Source organism: Homarus americanus, unplaced genomic scaffold, assembly GCF_018991925.1.
Source record: "Homarus americanus isolate GMGI-L3 unplaced genomic scaffold, GMGI_Hamer_2.0 scaffold52806, whole genome shotgun sequence".
NCBI classification, from domain to species: domain Eukaryota; kingdom Metazoa; phylum Arthropoda; class Malacostraca; order Decapoda; family Nephropidae; genus Homarus; species Homarus americanus.
The window spans coordinates 4,083,334-4,104,217 of record NW_024720773.1 but is presented as its reverse complement, the minus strand read 5'-3'; the positions used below and the strand labels follow the sequence as shown (position 1 = coordinate 4,104,217).

Sequence of the window (20,884 nt, the reverse complement as noted above, 5' to 3'; positions counted from 1 at the left end):
AAAAGGCAGCTGAGAGAAGGGGTGAATTACATGACCTTACATGAAGTGACCTCACACAATGTACCCACAGAGGGCGACCTCACTTTACCTGGCGACCTGACAATGATAACCTCACAAAATATGATGGTTGAGGATGACCTGATCACGAGATCTGAGGTTGACGAGTTCAACAACAATTTAAATAATGAATTACTTAATGCACAAAGGCAGAACATACCATGCAGAAATCTCAGATCAAATAACAATGACCCTAAATGGGGAAATAATTATATAAAGAATATTATTGGACAAAGGAGAATAAATCGTGGTGAAGTTTACCTCCGAGATTATTATAAGGTATTGGCCAGTAGGGTTAAGACCGAGTTAAGAAAAGCTAAGAGGAATAATAATATGAAGGTAAATAGGAAGACGAAGTCAAACCCCAGGGGATTCTTCCAAAGGTGGGCACACGCAAATTTTTTAATTTTTTTTGCGCCGCAACCGTAACTCAGCTGAAATAGTTGCGCCGCAACCATTTTCAAACAGTTTCGCCACAAGAGCAACGCGTAGCTTGAAAAAAAATAAACAAATACCAAAATATTTTTTTTGCCTATTTACAAGTAAAAAAAATATAATCGATACAAAAAAGTTAATATCATCAATATTTTATTACAAATTTACAAAAAAGTGCCTCACTGCCACTGGCCTCAGTCTCAGTGGACTGGCTGTCAACAGTCTCAGTCACTTCAACTTCCGTGTCCATGTCCTGGTCGGCAGCGGCAGGATCACTGCTGCCGGCCACAGACTCCTCCTCGTCACAAAACGACCCATAATACTCGTAATAACAAGAAATAAAACAACAAGAAACTGACGCCTTAACTGCAGTGCTACTGACTGCCTGAATGGTTATGATATGAATCATTCCTCCCTCCCCGTCCCTCGTTGTAGTTGCCAGATGTCATCTTTCATCTTCCAAATGTATCAAACTAAAAAACGAGACAAGATTGGACCAATACCGTCAGATACCGGCGAGCTAACGGATAACGACGGCTAAATGAGCAATAATCTGAACAGATATTTTTCAACAGTTTTCGCTACCAAAAATGTAAACATGATACCCGAGGCACTGATTACAGGGGTATATACAGAGATAGAGAAGAAAATAGATTAAGCGAGATAGAAGTGACTATAGTAACGATGTAAATAAGAAAATAGACAAGCTAAAGCCTAGTAAGTCACCTGGTCCCGATGAGATATTTGACAGAATATTAAAGTAATGTAAGGAAGAGCTTAGTATGCCCTTAGCAATTTTTTTTAATGCCATTAAAAACGGGTGTAGTATAGTTCCAGAATCCTGGAGGATAGCGAATGTGATACCGGTTCTCAAGAAGGGAGATAGATCACTATCCTCTAACTACCGTTCAGTTTAACATCAGTTGTAGGCAAATGATTGAAAGTAATAACTTCAAACTCCATTCGAAAACTTTTGGAGAATCACAAGTTGATCAATAATTCCCAACATGGTTTCACAAGCGGGCGTTCATGTCAACCCACCTATTAAAAAAAAATTAAACTCTTTTAGAGACAGTGGACAAGGGACACGATTATTATGTGCTATATCTCGAATTTAGTAAAGCCTTCGACAGAGTCCCCTACGAAAGACTAATACGATAAGTGGAGGCCCATGGCATTGGAGATGATGTTCTAAAATGGAATAGGGCGTGGTTACAGGACAGGAAACAGCAAGTGAGCATTAACGGCACTAAATCCGATTGGAGCAACGTCACTAGTAAGTACACCAAGGCTCAGTACCTGGACCATTACTACTATATTATATATATATATATATATATATATATATATATATATATATATATATATATATATATATATATATATATATATATATATATATATATATATATATATATATATATATATATATATAATATAACAAAGAAGCATGTGTGTTTGTGTGTCCACACGAGGAATCTCTGATCTGTAGATGATGGATGTTGTTATATGTAGTGATGATGGATGGTGTTATATATAGTGATGATGGATGATGCATATATGTAGTGATGATGGGTGGTGTTATATATGTGATGTGATGTAGTGATGATGGATGATGTTATATATGGTGATGATGGATGATGCTATATGTAGTGATGATGGATGTTGCTATATGTAGTGATGATGGATGTTGTTATATGTAGTGATGATGGATGATGTGTGAGGATATATGTAGTGATGATGGGATGGTGTTATATGTAGTGATGATGGATGGTGTTATATGGAGGATGATGGATGGTGTTATATGTAGTGATGATGGATGGAGTTATATGTAGTGATGATGGATGATATATGTAGTGATGATGGATAAAGTGGTGATATGTATGTGATGTTGATGGTGGATGTATATGTAGTGATGATGGATTATGTTATAGTGTAGTGATGATGGATGGATAAGTAGTGATGATGGATGTTATATGTAGTGATGAAGGATGGTGTTATATGGTGATGATGGATGATGTTATATGTAGTGATGATGGATGGTGTTATATGTAGTGATGATGGATGGTGTTATATGTAGTGATGATGGATGATGTTATATGTAGTGATGATGGATGATGTTATATACAGAACATGAAAAGTATCCCTCTGTTGTCATTGGTAACATGGATAAGAAATGTGAATACTGCGGTGCAAAGAAGTATAAAGGAGAATCTGCTGGAGTGTGCTGCTCTCAGGGGAAAGTACGACTGCCAAATTTGGAAAAACCACCACAACCATTGAAGACTCTCATGCTGGGAACAACACCAGAGTCAAAAACACTTCTTGGAAAATATACGGAAGTACAATTCATGCTTCCAGATGACATCCTTTTGAGCTACTAGAGTAGTTCGTGAGCACGGATACATGCCCACATTCAAAGTCCAGGGTCAAGTCTATCACAAAGCAGGATCCCTCTTACCACTGGAAGATGAGCAGGCAAAGTTCCTCCAAATCTACTTAATGGGAGATCATGAAAAGTAGGCTACTACCAGGTGTGGCAACATTCAAGGTGTCAGACATGACATTGTCCTATCTATCCAAGAAATGCTGTATGAGCGCAACACGTATGTATAGTCATTTAAAAATGCCCTGGAAAACATGTCTACTGAAGAGTACAAAGTCAGGATCAAAGCAGACATCTTAATGCACTACAGTGAGACAATGTGGAACCTCCCGGAGGGTGGCGTCCTACCGTGGCCTAGCGAAAGAGCCGCCCGGAGGGCGGCGATTCCGCTAGTGTGTGTGTATATATATATATATATATATATATATATATATATATATATATATATATATATATGGATATATATATATATATAGTATATATATATATATATATATATATATATATATATATATATATATATATATATATATATATATATATATATATATATATATATATATATATATATATATATATATATATATATATATATATATATATATATATATATATATATATATATATATATATATATATATATATATATATATATATATATATATATATATATATATATATATATATATATATATATATATATATATATATATATATATATATATATATATATATATATATATATATATATATATATATATATATATATATATATATATATACGACAGATATAGGCGTAGACAACAACATAAGTAAATTTGCTGATAACACTAAAATAGGGCGTGTAATTAAATCTGTCGAGGACTCCGCAAGACTGCAGGAAGATTTAAAAAAAAGCGAATGGTCTGAAAAATGGCTAATGAAAGTACTTTGTCTTGGAGATGTAAACAGAGAAACCAGATATCAGATGAACAACGATGTTATAGAGAAATCCGACTGTGAGAAAGATTTAGGAGTAATGATAAGTAGAAATCTTAAACCAAGACAACAATATGCATTTGCTCGAAACAAGGCTAACAGAGTACTGGGGTTGATACAAAAGTGTTAGTTACAAGACTAGCGAGGTCATCCTAAAACCATATCTTGCGCTTGTGAGACCTCACTTGGATTATGCAGTACATTTCTGGTCACCGTACTTCAAAATGAATATAGCATCCTTAGAAATAGTTCAGAGAAAGGTTAAAGCATCTTAATTTCCACTGTGAGAGGCGTAGAATGAGGGGCGATATGATCGCGTGGTATAAATGCAAGTCAAGGTTAAATAAAGGTGATATTACAAACGTACACAAACTATCTAAACAGGAGAGAACTCGTAGCAATGGTTTTAAATTAGACAAATTTAGATTTAGGTGAGAGATAAATAAACATTGGTTTGGAAATAGAGTAGTGGATGAATAGAACATATTACCGAATATCATCTTTAACTCCAATACGCTGGATAGCTTCAAACATAGGTTGGGTGGATATATGAGCGATATGAGTTGGGTGTAAACAGGACGGCCCAGTATGGGCCAATAGGCCTGCTGCACTTTCCTCCATTCTTAAGTTCTTATGACTAACCCGAACTTCCACACTTACTGTCGCCAGATGAAAACTCCAGTAATGTATGTATTCACATCACACACAAGACTGGTAAGCCAAGACTGACTACTAGATCGATGACGATAAAGCTGATACAGAGGCCTGAAACCTTCATCCAGTATTCTTGGTTAATTGAGATAGATTAAAATATATTATTAATTCAGCAATTCCTCATTTGCACACGTACTCAGTAAACTGTATTCCACTAAAATCTCTGCATCAAGGAAAGCGCTTAGTGACTGGAATAAATGCAGCAGAAAACTATAGGCAGATCAGCCTAAGAGAACACATATGAAAACAAGATTTTTATTTTTTTTATAGAAATGCCATCATCCAGTACCTGACGAAACGCAGTCTTGTAAACGCATCACAACACGGTTTCATTTAAACAAAATCTTTTCTGGCAAACTTACTCACTTTTCTCGAAACAAACGAGTACACCAAGGTTTACCAGTGGATGTGTTAAACAGTACATTTATTTTTTAGGCGTTTGACAAAGTCCCACTTACACGACTAGCCTCCAAGATCCAGGCACATGGTACCAAAGGCAAAACATTGAAGTAGATTAGCACTGGCACAAAAACATTCAGAATAGAGACAAGTTCTCAGTGGAGTACCATAAGGATTATCCAGGGATCCACCATGTTTGTAATCTACATTAACGATATTCAAGAAAATAAACCAAGCCACATAATCAAGTTTGGTCACGAAGATTTATGGGAAGGTGTCAAATGAAGATGTCGCAACTATGCAAAAAGACCCGCAGGAGCTGTTCAAATGGTCGCAGGACAGGCAAATAATTTTTAACCTAAATTGTAAAACTCTGCGCGTGGGACGCACCAACCCGAATCACTGCTACTCTGTTTAATTAACTTTCTGAAAACTGTTGATAAGTGAAAAATCTAGGCGTCGTTATAGAGCAATCACTGAAGGTAGAGCAACAACTGCTAGTAGCTGTTAAAAAAGCCAAACGAATCTTGGGAACCGTAAGTCGTTCCTTCAAAAATATACATACAGAAATGCTCCTTCAAGTTTATATGCATCTCGGACGTCTCATCTGGACTACCGTACACATGCATAACATCCTAGAATAGGTGAAACACAAAGTGACAAAGAGGTTTCCTGAATTACACTAACTCGATCTATCCTCAAACACACTGAGGGATTTAGGACAAACAACTCTTCAGACAAGACACAACAGGGCAGAAGTCAGAATATTTGAAATCTTGAAAAGGGTAAATGACGTAATGCCAGTTAAAATTTTCCCGAAGTCACGCGCCACCACCTTAAAAGGACACGCCTTCCAGTTCACCAAGGTGTCATGCAGGACGAATATAAAGAAATACTTCTTCACTCAGAGGGTGGTAGACATGTGGAACAGTCTATTAGTACAAGTCGTGGAAGCTAGCAAGGCACTTCCCTTTAAAGGGCCCTATTGGAAACAACATCTGGTGGTTTTGTTGGCTATCCTGTTTCCAATTGCCTTTTTGTTTACCTTATTGTATAATTACACTATCTATGGTGTACGTACTGTAACCTGTGTGGCCACTGTAACCTGTGTGGCCAACATGTGACCACACACCTTTTCTGGTCACATATTAAGTCTATATCCGTATTTTCCACTTAGTAGATACATAATAAGTAGAGAAGTCCTAAGTACAGATCTTCACAGACAATGAACTGAAAATACGCTGTATAATTCAGTGCCACAAAAACCTGACTACTCGAGTATGACAAAGAATTGCTGTGACCTCTGAGGCCACGACAAAATTTAAGATTAAGATTCAATCTCACAGTGCCACTATCTTTCCTTCCTATGCAGCACCACTGTCATTCCTTCATCCGCAGCACCACCAAACACTACCATCTAATACGTACCCCACAGTTCCTCTAACACGTGCCCTACTGTATCACCCATGACTCAATGCAACTCCAACATCCCATACCCCACATAGTGACCTAGAGCGCCAATAAATCTTTGTGCTTTTAACGTCACTGGATCCTGCCCCCATCTACCTTCCCCATAACGCTCCATGTCTTCCCTAACGTGCCCAATAGCGCCTCCTGCCTCACAGAACGCCGTGGTAGGGGGGAAGGGGCGCCTGGTCGTATCCGAACATCAGGATTGTCAAGACTTCCGTTATAAGCTCCAAGATGACATCATCAAATTCACTTTCTCCAGGAAGTTCGACACCTGTCACCCAGGACACTACGTCATACAGGTGTGTAGCAGATGTGTCACCCAAGACACTACGTCATACAGGTGTTACCCAGGGCACCACTTGTGTAGGTGCATGTTGTACCAGGTGTGTCACACAGGGGTGTAGTATATCATGTGTCATGTGCATCACCCAGGACAATAAATCATATTTGTGTCATATACCAGATGTGTCATGCAGGTGTGTATCATGCCTGTTAAGATAAATACAATTTCACACACACACCATTTGTATTAAAGAAACTCTCCCAATATCTTAAACAAAGTATTGTATTAAAAACAGTCAGGAAACTAAAAACTTTGAACTATAATGGTTAAATTATACAAAATATTCAGAATTAAATATAAAATCTGCAAATCATGAAACTCCATTAAAGAGACCATGCAATAGTACTTACTGTTAAGGTATGTTTAATATATGGGTGTGTTGGTCACACTGTAGGTATGATTTTTTTGTACACGTACATTAATTTAGATATAATATATATATATATATATATATATATATATAGATATATATATAGATATATATATATATATATTTGCCCATATACCGTTAACATGTATTGACTTATACATATTATCTGTAGGTGTTAAAATCCTCCTTCAGTTGTGTCATAATTATTGTCACACAAAATTTTAAAGATACTTTTTGGTTGTGTGTACAATTATGAGTCATTCTCAGATTTACAACCATAGTCTAGAGACTATAGACTGTATTTCTAAAATATACGAAATGTAGGCACTGTACCTGTCTTCTGTACATACTAACACTAGTAATGTCATCAGTACACACACAACACACTATTAACGTTATCTGTACACACAACACACTATTAACGTTATCTGTACACACACAACACACTATTAACGTTATCTGTACACACATAACACACTATTAACGTTATCTGTACACACACAACACACTATTAACGTTATCTGTACACACAACACACTATTAACGTTATCTGTACACACAACACATTATTAACGTTATCTGTACACACATAACACACTATTAACGTTATCTGTACACAACACACTATTAACGTTATCTACACATAACACACTATTAACGTTATCTGTACACACACAACACACTATTAACGTTATCTGAACACATAACACACTATTAACGTTATCTGTACACATAACACACTATTAACGTTACACTATTAACGTTATCACATGTACACACATAACACACTATTAACGTTATCTGTACACACACAACACACTATTAACGTTATAAGTGAACACACAACACACTATTAACGTTATCGATACACATAACACACTATTAACGTTATCTGTACACATAACACACTATTAACGTCTTCTTTACACACACAACACACTATTAACGTTATCGATACACATAACACACTATTAACGTCTTCTTTACACACACAACACACTATTAACGTTATCTGTACACATAACACACTATTAACGTTATCTGTACACACAACACACTATGCGTTATCTGTACACACAACACACTAACGTTATCTGTACACAACACACTATGTAACATTATCTGTACACACGCAACACACTATTAACGTTATCTGTACACATAACACACTATTAACGTTATCTGTACACACACAACACACTATTAACGTTATCTGTACACACAACACACTATTAACGTTATCTGTACACACACAACACACTATTAACGTTATCTGTACACACACAACACACTATTAACGTTATCTGTACACACAACACACTATTAACGTTATCGATACACATAACACACTATTAACGTTATCTGTACACACACAACACACTATTAACGTTATAAGTGAACACATAACACACTATTAACGTTATCTGTACACACACAACACACTATTAACGTTATCGATACACATAACACACTATTAACGTCTTCTTTACACACACAACACACTATTAACGTTATCGATACACATAACACACTATTAACGTTATCTGTACACATAACACACTATTAACGTTATCTGTACACACACAACACACTACTAACGTTATCGATACACATAACACACTATTAACGTTATCTGTACACATAACACACTATTAACGTTATCTGTACACACACAACACACTACTAACGTTATAAGTGAACACATAACACACTATTAACGTCTTCTTTACACACATAGGCTTTAAAATAAGTGTGTCAGCTGGTCCAAAAGTCTTCTCACTCAGTCAAGTGAGAAGTACAGTCGGGGTCAAAGTCTTGAACACTTAGCAATATCTGGCATTTACTTCTGAGTTATACACATATGATTGAGATATACTAATAACACTACTTGTCATCACATATTTTGCCTGAGCCAGAAAATGGGATAAAACTCTGCTTAATACCTTAGATCTTTGGGTACTTACTTGCCAAATATTGTCAAGTGTTCAAGACTTTTGACCCCGACTGTACACTAAAGATTAAGGAACTGATATAGTTGGTGTGGTGGCAGGGAGGTACGACACATGTGGTGTGGGCGTGGGGCGAGGGACCGCTCTACCGTCTGACAGGAGTACTGGCCAGGGGCGACAGTACGGGTATGGTAAGGGTGCAGTTGTTGAAACCCAGCCTGGTGCGACCTGACCACCACAAGAAGGACTGCCAGGTGCTGGAGGTGAGTCATGTTCTCTCTCTCTCTCTGTCTCCAATGGTCTTTTACTCGTTATTAAATCTATAATTCTCTTGTCTCTCTAACTACTTAAGGGCCGGCGTCCTCTTTTATACGCTGTTGTATGCTAGAACGTGACTTTGGGTATTTTCAACGAGGATCTTGACGGATCAACACAATAAACTCCAAATAACCCGAACGAACTTAACCTAACCTGGTCTGGATAATAATGAATAGCTCAAGTGTTTATTCTAGTGACTTGACTTCTGTTGAAAAAAACTAATATAATGAATTCAAATTATTATTATTTTTTGTTTCAGCATCGTCTATTGTGGCTTTGATCTATACTATATGAAATGTAAATATAATTTAAACTTGTATTCATTTACATAATTATGAAAATTTTATTTGGTAAGTGTACTTGTAGCCAACACCTGTTTTAATAACGTAATCTACTCTACTCTATGTTGATGGCCAGGCATGGTTGGGTTGGTTCTTCTGCTCTTGTCCTGCAGAAGCTGACGATTAGATACGAAGTATTTACGGCTGACCATGACATCACGTATAACACAGTTAAAACAATTAATATTTTCCCAGCATAGAACTCGTAAGCTTGGCGATTTTCTCTCAACTCGGTGGAGAACTTTACCTCTCTGGGTCACTCTTTAAAACTACAGTCAAACAGATGTTAAATATTAATAACCAATTTAGGAAAATCAATTCGACAGGGAGATGAACTCGACAGGGCCCACTGATGAAGAGAAAGTGCAGACGAAGCTGAAACTATACTGAAGCTGCTGCTATTAGTTATATTGTTATGGACTCTGGTCAAATAACTGTGCGGGGATTTTACGTTCACTTAATCTGTCTCGATGACGTCTTCATACGCGTATACATAAAATCTCTGGGAGTTAAACTCTCTGCAGATTTTCAATTTAAAAAAAATATATAAAATGTCCGAATGTACAAAGGACACAATATTCAGATGAAAGACGAAAGTATTTTGATGCATATTTGCAGTAATACCAGTAATACACGTATGTCCTGTGACTGGTCTAACACCCTGGGTTGCCTCTAGAGCGCGTCTACAGGAATGTCAACAAGCACCACTGCCACAGGGCTTATGGTTGCCAGCTCAAATGGAAACCTGTACAGTAGTTACCGTCAGATCTATGTCTTCCTGTCCACAGCATCCGTCGACCAATGCCAACAGTAGACCACGTCTTAAGCACAACACTGTGTTAATAACTAACCTAACCTAAATGTAATGGGTAACTGAGTCCTTACAGTAATCATTAGGAATATGGCCCAACCCAAATTGACCCCACTTGTCATGAGGCCAACTTTTGGGAATGAAGGTAAACTTATTTTGAAGAAAGAGAAGGTTAAGTTATCATCCAGGAAAGGTTAAACAATCGTCCTCAAATGTTAACTATCTTGCTCAAAGGTAATACATCACCCACAAAGGTCAAACCATCATCCGCAAAGGTTAATCTATCGTCCTTAAAGGGTTAAACCACCATAAAAACGGTTAAACCATCATTTACAAAGGTTTAAACCATCATCCACAAACCCTAGTCCACAAAGAGTTGAACAATGGTCCATAAAGAGCTTAGGTAGGATCTATAATGAATGAGGCCCGTCTTCTTAATGCAAATTTCAAAATCTCTGTTGGTTAGGTTAGGTAAGGTAAGGTAAGGTATGGTAAGGTAAGGTAAGGTAAGAGACAAGATTGAACCAATACAGTCAGGTACCGAAAACTAACTGATAACGATGGAGAAATGAGCAATAATCGGAACAGATATTTTTCATCTGTTTTCACCACCGAAAATTGAAACATTATACCCGAGGCACCGACTGTATACAGAGGTAATCAAGAAAATAGATTAAGTGAGATATTATTGACTAGTAACGATGTTAGTAAACAGATAGATAAACTAAAACCTAATAAGTCACCTGGTCCCGACGAGATATTTGCCAGAGTATTAAAGGAATGTAAGGAAGAGCTTAGTATTCCCTTAGTAAATTTTTTAACATATCATTAAAAACGGGTGTAATACCAGAATCCTGGAGGATAGTGAATGTGATACCGAATTTCAAAAAGGGGGATAGATCACTCTCCTCTAACTACAGTCCAATTAGTTTAACATCAATTGTAGGCAAATTACTGGAAAAAATAATTTCAAACATTATTCGAAATAACCTGGAGAAGCACAAGCTGATCAATGATTCCTAACATGGCTTCACAAGTGGGCGTTCATGTCTGACTAATCAATTAACATTCAACTGTTTTCGAATCGGTGGATGACGGTCACGATTATGATGTGGTATACCTCGACTTTAACAAAGGACAGGAAACAGAGAGTCGGCACTAATGGCAATGAATCCGATTGGGTAACGTCACTAGTGGAGTAGCCCAAGGCTCAGTACTTGGACCATAGATATCGGCGTAGACAGCAGCATAAGTAAATTTGCTGACGACACTAAAATAGGGCGTGCAATTAAATTTGACGAGGACTCCACAAAACTACAGGAAGATCTTAAAAAAAAAAATTCTAATGGTTTGAAAAATGGCAGATGACATTTAATGTGGACAAATATAAAATACTTAGCCTAGGAGATGTAAATAGAGAAACCAGATATCAGATGAACAGCGTTGATATAGAGAAATCCGATTGTGAGAAGAAATCTTAACCCAAGACAACAATTCATATTTGCTCAAAACGAGGCTAACAAAGTACTTGGCTTCTTACACGGGAGTGTTAGTTACAAGACTAGCGAGGTTATCCTAAAACTATATCTTGCGCTTGTGAGACCTCACTTGGATTATGCAAGTCAGTTTTGGTCACCTTACTACAGAATGGATATGGGATCCCTAGAAAGCATTCAGAAGAGGATGACAAGACTAATCCCGGACATTAGGAACAGAGAGATTAAAGTATTTGAATTTGCACCCCTTCGAGAGACGTAAAGTGAGGGTGCGATATGATGGAGGTGTATAAATGGAAGTCAGGGCTAAACAAATGCGATATAACAAAAGGTACTTAAACTATTTAAAAAGGAACGAACTCGTAGCAATGGTTTTAAATTAGACCAATCTAAATTTAGGCGCGAGATAGGTAAACACTGGTTTGAAAATAGAGTAGTGGACAAGTGGAACAAGTTACCTAACTTCATCATTAACTCTAACACGCTGGGTAGCTTCAAATACAGTTTGGTCAGATATATGAGGGACAGGGATTGGGTGTAAATGGGGCTGCCTAGTATGAGCCAATAGGTCTGCTGTAGTGTCCTCCATTCTTATGTTGTTCTGTTCTTATGTAAGGTAAGGTAAGGTAAGGTAAGGTAACGGTAGGTAAGGCTTGGACCTACTGGGAATGGGACTGAGTTGTCTTGTAACACATGAAGCTCCCAGTTCTCTCTTGCTTAATCTGAATTTGCAAACGCATTTATGTGTATTTTATTCTCAGGTCACACAATAGATCTATTATTGCTCTGAGGTTCTTTGGTGCCGACGGTGGCCCTGTGTGTACATTACTCTTACCCATTGTTGCCTTGATACAGATAAGGTCCAAGAAGGTGGAGGTACCTGCCGAGGAGACCACATACTGGTGCACCGTTGTGAAGCTCCCAGAAGCCTTCCAGGAGAAACATCATATTTTGGAGGTGATGTATGTGTGTGTGTGTGTGTGTGTACACAGGGTGGTGGGTGTCGAGTACAGCGTAGCAACATGCTTGCTCTCTCTTGCTTTCAGCTACTGCCGCTGGCTAGCCCCTCGTGGTGAACAGGGATGTAGCCTTGCGTAAGTCTTCCCCTGCCAGAACACAGCCTCTTCACCATCAAGACTCCTGCTCTACCTCCTCGTGGCAACACACGGTAACTAGGTGCTTCGAGGCCCCAGGCTAGACCAGCAGTGGATCTCGGAGCAGCAGTGGGCCCCAGAGTGACGGTGCATAGGCCCAATGGCATGTGGACAATGCCTGACGCATACCAAACACTGCCCCGTTGCCTTGGTCGGTATAAGGCTACAGAGGTAAACCCCAAAGAAAAATCTGCGATGGAACCCCACGTCAGGCAGACATTCCTACAAAGTTCCAGTAAGACTTCAACAGCAGAATAGGTGGAAAAGGTGACCAACACTGGAACCCAACGACTACACTGATGGATGAGGGCAATGCAAGATGGAGAGGGTACCAGGGCGAAACCCAAGATCTGGGCTATCAGCAGTCCATTGCAACTCTCCTTCTTTCCAGTTGTTGCAGCTACCAGCACCACTGGATCAGGAAAAGGAAACCCAAGATGTGTCGGTGCAGCCTGTGTTCCTGCCTCACCACATAAATCAATTCACGAGCAGTCATCATCCAGCTCATCATGCATTCCCTCATCATCAGAGCCACTAACTACCCAAAAGTCTTATGGCGACAGACGAGTGGCGACGGGGACAGGCAGAGATGACTGCCGGGAGTCTCTATTCACAACTCTGCACATGGACGGCAGATATAAGATAGTCATTTATGCACTGGGATCTAGGTAGCAGTGTAAACCGGTCGTGCCTGTGTGACTGAGCAGCCCCTTTTTAGGGCGCCACTCTGTTCACCCTACATAGGAAGGGGGTAGAAAAGGTGCCCTAAACCTGACTGAGCAACCGCACCCAGTAAGGTCACCTTTATTACAGATCAATGCAAAAACAAACTAAACCTCTTATGGTCGCTGCATGAAATGTCAGGACCCTTCTGGATACTAGCACAAATGAGCATCCTGAAAGAAGAACTGCTCTTGTGGCAAAAGAGCTGGCTAGGTATAACATCGACATAGCAGCCATTGGTGAGTCCTGGCTCCCAGACGAGGGTCAACTCACAGAACAGATGTCCAGCTATACCTTCTTCTAGAAGGGTAAGCTGCTGTGTAGAGAAACTGCATTTACGGAGTTGGTTTTGCCATTTGCCAACCCATCCTACGTAGGCCGACTGAAACGCTTCTTTGTATCAACGAGCCCGTCATGACGCCCCAAGTCCCACTGAATTACTTACATCATGCCTTCATCATCAATGCATACGCCCCAACACTGGACGAAGATGACGACAACAATGAGAGCTTTTACACTGACTTTGACAGAGTGCTAAACTCTATCCCCAGAGAAGATAAGGTTGTGCTCCTCGTTGACTTCAGTGCTAGAGTTGGCAGAGATGCTGACATAGGGCAGGGAACCCTAGGGAGAAACGAAGTGTGGATATGTAATCCCAACGGCCTTTTCCTCCCCAGCAAGTGTGCTGAACACAACTTCACTTTCACCAAAACTTTATTTAGGTAGGCCGACAAGTTCAAGGGTTCGTGGCAACAGTCACGAAGCAAACATTAACATCTCATTGATTACATCACTGTCAGAGAAAGAAATCGCAGAGATGTCCTCATCCCCCGAGCCATGCATAGCTCAGACACACAAGAGTCAAACTCTCCCTCCACGTCGCCCCAAAACGGTGAAGGCAAAAAGCCTCCAGAAGAGGTTTTAACACTAAGCGTCTGGAGGAACCAGCGGTAGCACATGCTTTCAGAGAGCAACTTGAACATAAGCTGATAAACAACCCGACAACAAACAACCCAAATCCCAGTGCCGAATGGTGTATTCTCGACACTGTCATGACAAAACCCTACAGAGACCCCCCTCAACCTAGATCGAAAGAATACACCAGGACTGGTTTGGTAAAAATGACCCGGAAATCAGTGAACTCGTCAATGATAAACATGCTGCTTTAACTGACTGGCAGAACAACCCTCCGTCTCGGATCAAAGCAGATACCTTCCACAAGCAAGAAGAAAGCGGGGGCCCAGCCTGAACTTCGCAATCTAAAGAACGAATGGTTGAAAAATAAAGCTTGGAAAAGCAAAACTTGCAGATCAACACAAGATGTGTGAATTTTTCGTTTCCACTAAAACATTTTATGGACCAATCACTCAATGGTCCAGTTCCCCAACGCTCATCCGACGGTAACTCCCTAATTAAAGACTAAGGAGGCATCCTTCAGTGCTGGAAAGAGTACTATCATTCGCTGCTCAACCGAAACACTGATGTGGATGTCCTGACTACACAGTAGGTCCCTCAGCACCCAAGCTCTTAAAGACACCTCCAGCGTCAATATGCCTAAGAACGCGGGAGACCAGTCAGGCTGTGACAACTACCGCGGGATCTCGTTGATTTAGACCACCACATGGCACCAGTGACATGATCTTTGTTGTGCGCCAGATAGAGGAAAAGTGAAGAGAACAGAGTCGTGACCTGTACATGAACTCCATCGACCTTACCAAGGTCTTTGACTCTGTCAACGGGGAAGCCCTCTGGCGGACCCTTCACCATTTTGACTACCCACCAAAATTCGTCGCCATTGTGAGGCAACTCCACGATGACATGAACGGCAGTGTCCTGTCCATTGGCACCCAGTCTGAGTTTTTCTTCATCTAAACAGGGGTTAAAAAAGGGTGTGTACTGGCACCAACTCTATTTTCTCTCTTCTTGGGTGCCTTCCTTACTCTTGGCAGTGCCAATGTAGCCGGTGGGGTGGACATCCAGTACCGGATAAAGGGACTTTTCGACATCAGACGACTGCAGTCAGGAACAATGATGTCGGCAGGTTTTATTACTATCTTCAGTGTGCAGACGACGTCATTCTCGTCTTTCACACAGAACGCAACCCACAGGAGATCCTGAACACCTACGCAGATCGTATGCGCACTTAGGCATTGAGATGAATGGTACGTAAGACTCAGATTCTTCCTCAACCTGCCCCTGGTTCAACCACACCTCCTCCATCCATCCAACTTAACAGTACAACCTTTTTTTTTTTTTTACGAGAATGGCTCACCGGTACAGGTCCACAACCCACATCGCGGCTGAGGGTGGGGGTCGAAAAATGTATTAATAATAATAATAATAATAATAATAATAATAAAAATAATAATAATAATAATAATAATGAATCATAAAGAAATAGAAAATGAAAAAAAGATAAAAAATGAGAAACAATATATGTAAGTTGTGTTGTCAATAGTAAGAGAAACAATTGAGACCCTGCAATTGTGTGTAAATGAGGCAAAAAGTCAGATCAGCAACCTGGGACTTGGTCACAATTTTCGTGATGCCATATCTCGTCTCCCACCTGTCCACCGACACGGACATCGATGAACAGATTCAACCCATGTCTTCAGCTGTACGGAGCCGAAATTATCTACAAAGTTGCACGATATCGAGCAGTGGTCCTCCCTACCATGCTATATGGTAGGGAGATATGGGTTCACATACAGGAGGCACCTCATGGCACTTGAAAACTTTCACCAACGTAGTCTACGTTCCATCCTCCGAACTCGCTGGGAAGACAAGAGAACAAATGCCAGTATTCTCAAACTATCCAACCAGGAGCGAACTCGTAACAAGGTTTTAAATTAGACAAATTTAGATTTAGGCGCGAGATAGGTAAACATTGGTTTGGAAATAGAGTAATGGACGACTGGAACAAGTTACCAAATATCATTATTAACTCTAATACGCTGAATAGCTTCAAACATAGGTTGGATGGATATGTGAGCAATAGGGATTGGGTATAAATGGGACTGCCTAGTATGGGCCAATAGGCCCGCTGCAGTTTCCTCCATTCTTATGTTCTTTTTCTTAAGTGAAGGAGTATCGAGGCCGCCATTATTCACGAACAATTACATTGGACTGGTCATGTTACCTGCATGGACGACAGTAGACTGCCAAAGCAGCTACTTTACAGTCACCTAACGAATGGTAAACGTAATGTTGCCGGGAAACTGAAAAGGTATGAGGATAGTCTTAATAAACCTGAAGAAGTGTCAAATCGACACCCACACATGAGAGACATTAATGCACACTGTAGTTTCGAGGCAGACAAGCGCCTAGCGCCGGAAAGAAGCTGCCGCCGCCCTTCCCGCACTTGATGTGTTGACGACCCTGCCGGTTTCGTATCGGCCTCTCGAATCACCTCAGAGCTCACCAATGAAAGTGACATCCTTAATATTTCGTATTATTATATCAGAGCTGGATGATCGTCGTACTCGAATCCGAGTGACAGCAAAGTAGTAGTACAGTGTAACTAAAGGTGTTTGTGTGGACTGAGTGAAAGAACCTCTTCACGGTGGCCACACGTTATGTCTGAAGAACGATTCCTTCATGGGTTAAGGCGGTAGCTCCTATACGCCGAGCAACACTCCCGACCACTTTGATTCTCTTGACAAAACTGTCGTTTAAATCAGTCATCCTGTGATCAGAGTAACATCTTCCTATGATCACTATGTAGAAATTGATCAGAAAAAAAACAACGTATGCAAGATGGTATTAGTACGGGTCTGGGTGACGTGATGTCCCTCCTTGCTACCCACAACACTGAGGGAAGGCAAAGTTGACAAGTAAAAATACAGAGTGAATAATCTAGGGGTTGAAATACGTGGATGCAGCAAGTAAGGAACACACACACAAGAATTACTGTTTGTGACAGACAAATTTAAATTATGAAAGGGATAAGATTATTATTATGTAAAGTAAGGATTTAATAACATTTATATTAAGTATTGATTAAGTTAGTTAATTAGGTACATTAAATAGTACAAGTAAAACAATATATGCAATTATCCAAACAAAAGTAACAACTATGCATTTACCAAAACACACCAGAATATACCCAGTTATTCTTACTTTGAACATTAAATACACCTACTATATACAACAACACAAAAACCTGATAGAACTGGCAGCTCAGGAAGTCTAGGTTGCGATGACCAACCACAAGGAAACAGGGATTAACGCCGTAGTCCACTACCATCAAACCAACACAACAACACCAGCAATAGTCCTCAATAAATTCGTCGTCCACACCCCGGGAGAAGGAACATCGTAGACCGCAGAGAAGAGACTCAGCTAGTCTGCTTACTAGGCAGATACACTTGCCTCGATACCTCGGTCCTATAGTCAGATGGGAAACTGGTCTCCTAGTCGGATGGGCAACTGGTTTTGAAGCGGTGCTCATTGGGGTCGAGTAGCTTCGTGAAGCAGTTTCTTCTCCTGGGGTCAAGTCGGAGCAAGTGATGGTTATGGAGGTAGAGTGAGGAGGGGACAGAGTCGTCACAGTGAAGATGTGTGAATTATCTAGTATGGAGACAAGTGACATTTTTGCTGAGAATCCAATGACTTATATAGCAATGACTATATACAGTACGTCTATATAATTATAAACCCTCGTGTGTGCTTCTACAGTTTGGACCGGTCATCGAAAAGGGCAACGAGAATATAGTTCACCACATGGAGGTGTTCCACTGCGAGTATCCACCTGAGGTGGACGTCCCAAGATACCAGGTGGGTCTGTCTCTCCTTGTAACCTGGTACTTTATCTGTATATGTGTACAGTATGAGATAACATTATTTTAGAATACTTTCTTTGGGTTTTACAGGGATAAAAATTCCACGGCGGATCTTTATAATGTGTCATACCACGGGTGTATAAACAGGTATTACGCAAGTACGACACACTGTCCGCGTCCCCTTGATAGTAGACGATCACAACAGGATTGTATGTGAGAATTTACAATATTTAGTGTTGCTTAAAGATAATAGTGAATACATTTAAATGGTCTCACCTTCCTACAGGGACCATGTCATGCCGCTGACCGTACTCCTGAGGTAGACGCTTGTAAACGTGTGTTGGCCGCCTGGGCTATGGGCGCCTCAGCCTTCATATACCCTCCCGTGAGTAACCTTTGTCTAACACACACATTAACACACACCCATCCACCCACACACACCCCATCCACCCACCCACACACACCCCATCCCGCCCACCCACCCACACACACACACTAATGCATAAGTCCACGAGCACAAAAACTTTTATTAAAAAATTACAAACTAATAACAGGATTACCGAGTTCTTTGGCAGCTAATTCTTTTGTTACATTGTTATAATTACTATTAAGTCAGTTGAATTTAAGCATGGCCGCCCGATATGGAGAATCTTTGAAATAATCTATAAACTTTTCCATTGTAGCGACGAGCCGAGGAATTCTGTCTAGTCCTATGCAGTGTATGTAGGCGCGTCAACAGTCATGGTTTTTTAACACAGTTCTGTACCTTTAGATATTTTCTACGAAGCACAACAACTTTAGGATATTCAAGATTTTCTTTCGGTTTATGTAGTGACGCAGTGTTAGGATGCCAGTATAACAAGTAAGAGTTATGCAAGCAGTAACATAATAATAGTGATATGAACTGATGACAATGACGTGACGATAGTGACAATCTAGATGTGATAACATGAAGATAGTGACAATCTAGATGTGATGACGTGACGAGAGTGACATAATCTGGAGGTTATGACGTGATGATAGTGACGTAATCTGGAGGTGATGACGTGAAAATAGTGACGTAAAAAAATCTGGAGGTGGTTATGTATTGGTACCGGTGGAAGCTAGAGATACTGACGTGTTAATATGATGGTGCTTAAAGCTCTCTACAAACTGGGTGTACTGTACGGGGTGAATCTGAAATGCGTGCACATAACTGTACACAATGAGATACAGAGGCAGAGAGTTTTCAATATTTACTTTAATAACACAACTGTATCACACTGTAGTTATGTGTATAAAATTAAAAATAAATCTAAGGATGTTTACCTCCTACCACCACTATCACTACCTCAACCTCTTTCACGTGCTGTAGCGAGGACGTTAGTACAGTCAGGGACAGGGCTGACAAGGAAGGTATAAAAACTTTAATTGTTGGTGACTCACAGGTAGGGTACATGGACAGAGCCTTTTGTGGTAAAAACGAAAATAGGATGAGGGTGTGTTTGCCAGGGGCTGGGGTGGGGGATATAGTTGACAGGATGGACAATATCTTGTCTGGTAATGGGAACAAACCAATTATCTGCCTCAGTGCAGGAGGCAATGATATTGGCCGGTGTAGGAGCGAGGAGCTTCTTGATAAGTTCAAGGCAGCTATAGATCGTATTAGGACTAAGGGAGGGATCCCTATCATATGTGGTGTCCTGCCTAGAAGGAGAGTTAGCAGTGAATGGTTGTCAAGGGCAGTTGGTGTCAACGGCCGTCTTGACGGATATTGCAAGTCAATATCAGTCCCATTCATTGACAACTGGGACAACTTCTACGGCAGAAGGGACCTTTACGCTAGGGATAGGGTACACCTGTCTCGAGATGGGGTGGCAACCCTAGCTGGGTCTCTAGAGGGGGCAGTTCAAAGGATATCGAAGTCTTTAAACTGCTAGGGGAACATATGGGCACGGGGGTGGAGGAGACTGCAGTGGGAGCGGGTAAACAAAGTGAATGATTACAGGGAAATAGTGTTAGGAATGATGACAAAACTAAATTAGACAGGGACTTTAAACCTAAACGTGGTAAAGGGAGGACTCAGAACACGACTAACTTAAATGTCTACTACGCGAACAGTAGAAGTATGAGAAACAAAATGGATGATATTAGGGCCTTGGTATGTACCGAAAAAA

At 40.1% G+C, this 20,884-nt stretch overlaps 1 protein-coding gene across 1 annotated transcript in view; it reads left to right on the top strand.

Annotated features, from left to right (window-relative positions):
- The window catches only part of LOC121860904 (dopamine beta-hydroxylase-like), a 45,599-nt gene that overhangs the window by 8,438 nt on the left and 16,277 nt on the right, over positions 1-20,884 (top strand). The window contains exons 2-6 of the mRNA XM_042358272.1: positions 6,595-6,741; positions 9,206-9,367; positions 12,926-13,027; positions 18,625-18,723; positions 19,015-19,113. Of these exons, the coding sequence (XP_042214206.1) occupies positions 6,595-6,741; positions 9,206-9,367; positions 12,926-13,027; positions 18,625-18,723; positions 19,015-19,113 (609 nt within the window). The remainder of the gene's footprint in view (positions 1-6,594; positions 6,742-9,205; positions 9,368-12,925; positions 13,028-18,624; positions 18,724-19,014; positions 19,114-20,884) is intronic.